Source organism: Bison bison, unplaced genomic scaffold (genome assembly GCF_000754665.1).
Source record: "Bison bison bison isolate TAMUID 2011002044 unplaced genomic scaffold, Bison_UMD1.0 scf7180017864111, whole genome shotgun sequence".
Lineage (NCBI taxonomy): Eukaryota > Metazoa > Chordata > Mammalia > Artiodactyla > Bovidae > Bison > Bison bison.
The window spans coordinates 613,270-622,895 of NW_011494683.1; the positions used below are offsets into that span (position 1 = coordinate 613,270).

At 36.3% G+C, this 9,626-nt stretch overlaps 1 protein-coding gene across 1 annotated transcript in view; it reads left to right on the top strand.

The window, feature by feature from the left end:
* The window catches only part of HHIP (hedgehog interacting protein), a 115,614-nt gene extending 108,604 nt beyond the window's left edge, over positions 1 to 7,010 (top strand). The window contains exon 13 of the mRNA XM_010839119.1: positions 282 to 7,010. Within this exon, the coding sequence (XP_010837421.1) occupies positions 282 to 475 (194 nt within the window). The 3' untranslated portion in view covers positions 476 to 7,010. The remainder of the gene's footprint in view (positions 1 to 281) is intronic.
* The last annotated feature ends 2,616 nt before the right edge of the window (positions 7,011 to 9,626 follow it).

Below are 9,626 nucleotides of genomic sequence, written 5' to 3' on the forward strand. Positions count from 1 at the left end.
CATAAAGTCCATTCCATAATGGATTGAAATTGTTTCCCGTGATCTGGGTGATCCGCTTCTCTAGAAATATCTCCCGCTGTCTGCTGCATTCTGGCCCCCAAATAATTGGAAGTCTAAAATCTTCTTTCTTTGTATTTATCAGCTTTGGGGTCATTTTGGGACTGCTCTTCCCCTCTTTCCCTCCCTTCCCTCACTCATCAAATATTTATTGGCCTCATATTCGGTGCTGTTTCTGACCTACAGAATGGAACGTGATTGTATTGCTCTATTTTTCCTTCCAGCGAAATGTGAGCCAGCGTGTTGCCACGGTGGTGTCTGTGTTAGACCCAACAAGTGCCTCTGTAAAAAAGGATATCTTGGTGCTCAGTGTGAACAAGTGGACAGAAACCTCCGCAGAGTGACCAGGGCAGGTATTCTTGATCAGATCATTGACATGACATCTTATTTGCTGGATCTAACAAGTTACATTGTATAGTTTCTGGGACTGTTTGACTATTCCTTTCCAGTGGGCATTTATTTTTTTATCCTGTCATTAAAAAGAACAACTGTTATCTTGCTACACACTCCTGTGATTTCATTTTCTTTGATTAATTTAAAAGTCATTTCCAGAAATGTGCAGGTCTTGTGTGTGTATATTGGCATGTTTGTTCACATATGCACATATACACACACACTCAAAACCCCTATGCGTGTGGTTGCATAACAGATGGGTTTTAAAAATATGTATTTCCTTGCGTGGAGTAATTTCCCCGGAAATTCCATTGTAAATTGGTAACGGCATTTTTATGTCACCAGAAAAGATTATTTGACTTCCCAGGAATTTTCTGTCTGTAATCACTGAAGTCTACTTCAATGGAGTTTTAAAACATTACTGTGCAATCTGATGGATTGAATTTTAAAAGGCCATATTTTTATATTAATATTAAAGGATTATAATATGAGAGAATGTTTCAGCCCTGATTAATTTCTAAGTGGGCAATGGTATAAAATTGTAATCTGCATTTTTATCAATGTATCCAATTATAGAATGTTAACGCACTTACCTTTTTATTGGCAGAGAAATCTGGTTACTCTAGCTTAATTTCAAGATCGTTTTCAAGTGTTTTCAATTAAATCATAACAGCATATTCTAAAACCAATCTTCCTAAAAGGTCTGCTTTTATTGTATAGTTTATTTAACAATAGGCACCGGGTTTGTGTTACATATTTATATTTTTTATTTTATTTTTATAATATAGACATCACCTAGATGAAACACCTTTACCCTGTCCTGTAAAATACTAAAGTTACATTTTTCACCAACTTAATTGGAAAGAAGGGGAGTGAGAAAGCAAACAGCCTTTAATGTGCTGTGGATCTAATCTAGCAATGTATCCTTGTGCCAACATGTAATCATTAACGACGGATGAAAAAGCAAGAAAACAGCCACTCATTATAAAATTCCAGCACTAAACATTCGTAAAATGCTTTTCACCATAGCAAGCCTGTCAGAGAGTATATGTGATTAGAATGTTGTGGGTTTCACACTGAATCGAACCTCACTGGAAAAAGAGTTCACTCGTTTTGAACAAATCTTGCCTATGTAAGCTGTCACTTGTACGAATTTTTAATATGCTCATTCTTGCCAAATATGACTTTTAATGTGTACATTCCTTCAGAACTCAATGAAAATCCTCTCCGGTTCATGTATGAATAAATATCCTGTAAATGTTCTTTTGGGTTTTTCAAGAAATACCATGTTCTAACTTAAACTGCAGAAACTCAGGTAGACGCTTCTCTTCGTGGTTTTTGAAGTCAGCGTGCCATGTTTGGATTATAAAGAATTATCAGGACATTTTGCACCTCTGAAGAAACATCGACTCATGACACGTGGGCCCCCACTTTCGGTTGCCCTTCTTTAACATCTGTCCCTCCAGAGTCTAAATTGTAGAGCAGGGCAGATTATACAACACAGATTGACTTCCCAAACCTGCTCCTTACCTTTAAGAACAGAAGCGTCAATTTAAAAAATAAACAAAACCTTGCAACTCGTATTTGTTTATTGTTGGAAAGCGAGAGATTTGCAATGAAAGCACAGGGAGAAACCACCAAGTAGAAAGTTTGGTTAAGTACCCTGTTCTTGTCTGCCATATATGATTGCTTAAGTTTCAAGTGACCTCATGCCCAATGGAAATGGGTTGACAAGCCTTGGTTCAGTGCTTAGTGAACAATAGCCTGCATTAAAAAGTGCATGCATAATTTTGCACAATTTAGATTTCAATGGACAGTCTATTCAAAGAAATCTCAGGATTAAATGAGCATGGAGACCAAATTGCCCTCTTACCCCAGAAAAGGGGTGGTCCTTTCTAGTCACACGAACACTTCATTGGCCCAACAGTGTGGCAAATCTTGCGGTGAACCCTGCCGTAGCCCGCATCTGTAGGTTAATAGCAGTCTTTTGTCCCTGTGGCTTTCTCTTCATGGCCCTTTTACTGAATTCCATCACAGAAAGTTTTACAATTAAAAAAAAAAATGTCCTGACAACCATTTTTGTAAATGGACCCTACCATCTCCTCATCTCTTATTCAACGTGGGTGACATTCACAAAATGTGAGCTTCTTGTGAGGGAGCCAGCTGTCTAAATCTGTCAAATCGTGCAGTTTTATTACACATTCTCCTGTTCATAGTTTCCCTGAAAACAATAAGGATACTGCCATATATTCAGCCAAATTCAAAAAAAACACAAAACAGCATTTTTTCTGACATCTTGAATCTTTCCATCTTTTCCAAAAGAATCTTTATAAAAGAAAAGATGTTCTATTGCCATTAGTTCTATTTAAAAATATCTAGATTAAATTGACCAGACCCAGCTTTTTTTTAGATAGTCCTTTCCCAAGCGAAAGACTTTCAAATGACTTAGAAAAACATATGTACTCCAGGTATCATTGCCTTTTCTATGGGGAGTCATTAGAATAAAATATCAAAATTTTCTAAAAAGAAAACAGATCCACTACATTAAACCCCAGCAAATACAGTCATTGGAATCATTTCTTTCTGTTCCTAGGAAAGAAGTAAATAGCAAAGGCAGATTAATACCTACATATTTTAAACTAAGTGATCCTTTCAAAAAAAACTTTTGACCTTTCCTTTCAAGTAGATTTTAAACATATATGTGACTGAGAATGATCTTAAATAATTCATGATGAGAGGCAAGTAGGAATTGGTTAAAAAGTATGAGCTAGGGAAAAATAATTGTTTCATCACATGAATGGCAATATCTACTCAGTAAAAAAGCACATAATCAAAATGAAAGAAAATGTCCTCTGTATGAATATAGATGTGGGAGATAAAGATACAATAAACATAAAAATGTAAATTATTATTCCTTTTTTCCATTCTAGAGCTTAAGCTTTGGGGATCAATTTAATGTAAAATGCTATGATGGTAGTTATAAAGAGTTGAGGCAAAATATTTTCTGCCACTGCTTCTAACAAACTCTTGTTCTGGTTGATAGAACTTCGTTTTTTTGCTAGTTATTTGAAGTAATAAGAAGACAAATGAGTTGACACATCATTAAAGTGCAAAGAAGGGAAGATTTAAGAAACTTGAATAATGGTAAAAAGGGCTTCCATCTCTAGCTTTCTTTTTGGAATTTCCCTTCAGTATGGCTATTGTAAAATATACCTTTTATCACAAAGAATACTCAGAAGTTTTCTCAGATTAATGGACTATCTCATAAAGAAGAGCAAAGAAACCTACACATACAACTTAAATAGAAAGCCATTTTCCTTTTCATTTATATATTTAAGAGTAAGCACTTCTCTATTTATTTATTTGAAAATAATTACATAATAATGTACTAATAATTTTTAACAATTTTTAATATTGTTTTTATCTCCAAATCATAAACTAAAAAGAAATCTACTAGGTTTAGGATCTTAGGTTAGATGCTGCATCTGGGGTCTTTCAAAGTACACATTAATTTAAACTGTATTAGTTTCTTTTAGTTTTGAAACATAAAAACTAAGACTAAATTTTTAAGAGGGAAAATAAGGTATATTATAGGCATTTATATTTGGCTGCTCGATAAAGTTTCTGAGCATCTCTAAAGAATGTTACCTATGATATCTTTCTCTCTCTTTTTTCTTCCCCCACCCCCATACATCCCTTTTCTTGTTAACCTCTCTCGTCTCTGTTTCTATTGGTTTTGACTAAACAAACATGTCCTCAGGACACTAATGAAGATATCCTGCAGCTTGCTACTGATTTTGCCTGAAAAATTCCTCTCCTAGTACCACATTTGTTCAAACTAAATCATAAAGAACAGTAGACAGTGATGAACAGACTAGACTGACCTATTGCAGTCATTGAAAGAAGTGACGAAAAGGAGTGCATGACTCCCAGCCTAGATGTCCCAGCTCGGCTGGGGTTCCAGCTTGGATGCTAGAAAGAACGTCCCCAGTCCAACAGTGTGAGTTAACAGTAAGGAAAGGTAGCGGCTATTTCCTTTTCAAACAACAACCATCTCTATGGATGGTTAAATAATCTTAAGACTATCCCAAATCAATGAGGAAAAAATGAAATAGTCCCTCAGTGGAGACTTCAGAATCTCTTTACCCCACCCTTGGAATGAAACATGAACTTGCAAAGAACTCAGACCAAAGTTCCATGCCTTGAAAATGTACCCATTTCTTTATTACCGCCAAGAAGTCAGTGGGCCTGTTACTGTGACTATAGACAATACCTCTAGAAAGTTTCTCGTTTATACATTCTATCTTACCTTCTTTCTCTTTATCACACAAACACAAATTAGTCATACCTCTTATAATCAATATGATGCAGAGAAGGTGAGCAACTGAATAAAAGAAGCATTTTGATATTAAAAATATAAAAAACATGACCATAAAACCAGCCGGACGTTAATCTTAACCAGTTGCAACACTTCTTGCTCTTAATAGCCACTCATTGGTTTTGGAAATTGTCTTAAAATAACTGTTTTGGGGAGTACAGTGTACTCAGGAGAGCGGGAGAAAGTGTTGTGCTATTTTCTTCTCAATCATAGTGATTATTTCCCTAGTGACTATGAAGAGATTTACTTATCAGATGAGCTCTTTTGATTCTTCATTAAATGTAAGCCCAAGATGCACCCAAAAGAAAGATACATTCTCTTTCTTTTGTATAAATCATCTACAAGTTGATTGAAAGCAATAAAAAATAATGATCCCTTCTATTAACATAAAGCTTAAGCTTAAAACTTGTCACTGCTTTTAACAACAACAAAAAAAATGATGCCAATTCAATATGAGTTCTCAGGTACATCTCATGTACATCACAAAGTCAGACATCACATTTTGGTCAGGGTATTTTTTTGCATATGTAGATTTTATATTACTTATACACAAGCAAATTAATATAAATGGTCAGTTATTTCTATTGACTATAATCTTTCAAGTTAAAAATTTTTTAACTTAAAAAAAGTTTTAACACAAGATAAAAAAAAATAATATTAACAGGGATGGGAAATTCATAATCGCTAAAAAGAAAATAAGCTTTGTCTTCACAGTTAGAAACTAACTCTTGTACATTTCCCTTTGCCCTAAAAAATAACTAGCCAAGAGTTTCCATTCACATGAACAATGTGTGATCAGATTTGGTGTAGTCTATGCCCAAAAGTGTGTTGGGTATTTCTTCACCTTATGTTCTTAAAATCAGAGACATGATTTTCATAGAATAAATTAGGAGTTTATGTATAGTAGAACATAATACTATTAACACATTAATACATTCCATTCGTAATACTATTATTGAGAAATCAAACTGACAACCTTATATCAGGTATTTCCCACATCTCATTCAATTCATAGGACATTTTTGGACTTGCATTTCACCAAGAACTATGGGGTAACAAGATAAATGATACAGAGGTTCTATGAAATTTTTGGAGTTCATTCCCTAGGACATGCTAAAGAAGTCTATTTAAAAGAAACCCAGCTAATTAAAATAAAAAAAATTATCAAATCATTATAATTAATAAGCATAAAAGAAATTGGTAAAGAAACCATGTCTTTCCTGGCTTTATCTGTGATTAATTCTGTCCAGCTTTAAAGAATGGTTAACTTTATCTTTTAACTTTAGAATGGCTAAATTGTTCTAAGTTTTGCTTTTCCTAGCTGTTGATTTTTCTTTAGATTTTTGACAATTAGGGCAATTTGTCCGTAACCTTACTCACAGAAGATACTTTGCTTGGATTTCTGTTAATAAGAGGCAGAAGACTGTGGGAACAAGTAACAAAAGCAGGTTAATATATGTACTAGTTGTTTTCTATAAATGTTCTTTGGAAAAGTAACACGCAAAGTCATTGGCTTAGATAATCCTTCTATATTTGCATTAATTTGACTTACTTTACCAAGTTATTATAATATTAATTCTTTTTAATTGATCTTCTATTATTCAGCCATCCATCCATTCATTAATTTAACAAAGATTTATTGAAGTGCCCAGCACGATTTATGTACTATAGAAAAGGCAAGGATGTTTATAATGGGAGATTATGAGCCCAGTGGGTGCATTTGAAGCAGAAGACAGTAATCGCACCCAACTGCTCTAATTCAGTTCAACATCAAAATCCAGCAGTAATAGTACAGATGGCCTAAAATACATCTGTGTGTATCTGTATGTGTGCACACACCCATGTATATATATTTATCTATCTGTACAAACACTACATATGTATACACACTATCTATGTAATATATAATATATGTATAATGCATATAAATTCTAACAAGTGTATTTGTGTTATCTTTAAAATAGAACAATTGTATCTTGAAGTGATAAATGCAGAGAATTGGTTTTTATTGTTGATCTGTGGATTTAATGATTTTTAGGTGAAAAGGATGTTTAAGTGTATAATTTCTTTTCTTAATTTAATATATTTATGTAAATGCATGCCTGAAATTTGGTTAGATTGGCTGTGTTTGTGTCCTTTAACATGATCAAATGTATTAAACTTTATCTTATGATCTAATGTACATGTGCGATTTTAAAATTATTTTTTATTGTAGAATTTTTAAAGCTTAAGTATCCATATTGACTATATAAACACTGATTTTTTAAATATTCTATACTCAAACTTCTTGTTCAAACTATTCTTGCCTTTTTTCACTTTTCATGTTCTATTTTCAAAATTTTACTCCCCAAAATATACGGCAATGTTAAGGGTCAGTTTCATTGGGTACAAATATTGACTTAAATTTATAAGTTGTAAATGACTTAGATCTGATCCTTTAAAAAAAAGTAAAATATTAATCAGTGAAGGATGCAAAAGAGCAGTCAAGAGTCCTGAGAGAAAGAAGCACGTAGAAGAGGGGAGACACGGAAAAAAGGCGATTGCAGATACCGTAAAACCTCGTTGACCTGGCCGTTTGGTTTCCAGTCAGTTGTATCAAGAGTATTTGTACAAGGTCAGCTATGCTGTTTTGAACATGAATTAAAAATCTGCCAATATTCTTTAGAAGACCAAAATGCTTTCATCTCGATCTCCTTTCTTCCTGAACAAATACGTCCCTGACCGGCAGGGAAAGCTGTTTCCCTAGAAGAGAAGATTGTTCTGAGAAGAAAATGTGGTACAGGTGCTTGATTCACAGATAGAGTCCTCGAACTCAGGTTACTCTCCAGAAGTGTTAGGTTAGGCAAAGAAACTCCACGAAAAGCATCCCTTAGCTCATTCCTCAGTGGCCCATGCGTGCTAAGTCACTTTGATTGTGTCCAACTCTTTGTGACCCCACGGACTGTAGCCTACCAGGCTCCTCTGTCCATGGGCTTTCCCAGGCAAGAATACTGGAGTGGGTTGCTATGCCCTCCTCCAGGGGATCCTCCTAACCCAGGGTTCGAACCTCCATCTCTATGTCTCCTGCATTGGCAGGAGGTTCTTTACCACTAACTTCACCCAGGAAGCTCCCTCAATGGCCCAGGAAGCACAGAAGGTCTCTTTCCCTCAGCCACTGCCCTTCCACTTTTGAGACTCTGTCCCTGAGTGTCTTAATCACAATCTGTTTTCTGCATGTGCCTGGTCTCTCCAACCAGATTATAAATCTCCCAAGGATATATCTTCTACTTAGAATCCCTGACAGACCTAGAGCAGCTCCTGCCTACTTACCTAGAGGAAGATGATAATAATAGGTATCAGTTCAGTTCAGTCGCTCAGTCGTGTCCGACTCTTTGCGACCCCATGAACTGCAGCACGCCCGGCCTCCCTGTCCATCACCAACTCCCGGAGTTCACTCAGACTCACGTCCATCGAGTCAGTGATGCCATCCAGCCATCTCATCCTCTGTCGTCCCCTACTCCTCCTGCCCCCAATCCCTCCCAGCATCAGAGTCTTTTCCAGTGAGTCAACTCTTCGCATGAGGTGGCCAAAGTACTGGAGTTTCAGCTTTAGCATCATTCCTTCCAAAGAAATCCCAGGGCTGATCTCCTTCAGAATGGACTGGTTGGATCTCCTTGCAGTCCAAGTGACTCTCAAGAGTCTTCTCCAACACCACAGTTCAAAAGCATCAATTCTTCAGCGCTCAGCTTTCTTCACAGTCCAACTCTCACATCCATATATGACTATTGGAAAAACCATCGCCTTGACTAGACAGACCTTTGTTGGCAAAGTAATGTCTCTGCTTTTGAATATGCTATCTAGGTTGGTCATAACTTTCCTTCCAAGGAGTAAGTGTCTTTTAATTTCATGGCTGCAATCACCATCTGCTGTGATTTTGGAGCCCCAAAAAATAAAGTCTGACACTGTTTCCACTGTTTCCCCATCTATTTCCCATGAAGTGATGGGACCAGATGCCATGATCTTCGTTTTCTGAATGTTGAGCTTTAAGCGAACTTTTTCACTCTGCTCTTTCACTTTCATTAAGAGGCTTTAGTTCCTCTTCACTTTCTACCATAAGAGTGGTGTCATCTGCATATCTGAGGTTATTGATATTTCTCCCAGCAATCTTGATTCCAGCTTGTGCTTCTTCCAGCCCAGGGTCTCTCATGATGTACTCTGTGTATAAGTTAAATAAGCAGGGTGACAATAGACAGCCTTGACGTACTCCTTTTCCTATTTGGAACCAGTCTATTGTTCCATGTCCAGTTCTAACTGTTGCTTCCTGACCTGCATATAGGTTTCTCAAGAGGCAGGTCAGGTGGTCTGGTATTCCCATCTCTTGCAGAATTTTTGCACAGTTTAGTGTGATCCACACAGTCAAAGGCTTTGGCATAGTCAATAAAGCAGAAATAGATGTTTTTCTGAAACTCTCTTGCTTTTTCCATGATCCAGCAGATGTTGGCAATTTGATCTCTGGTTCCTTTGCCTTTTCTAAAACCAGCTTGAACCTCTGGAAATTCACGGTTCACATATTGCTGAAGCCTGGCTTGCAGAATTTTGAGCATTACTTTACTAGCATGTGAAATGAGTGCAATTGTGCGGTAGTTTGAGCATTCTTTGGCATTGCCTTTCTTTGGGATTGGAATGAAAACTGACCTTTTCCAGTCCTGTGGCCACTGCTGAGTTTTCCAATTTGCTGGCATATTGAGTGCAGCACTTTCACAGTATCATCTTTTAGGATTTGAAATAGCTCAACTGGAATCCCATCACCTCCACTAGC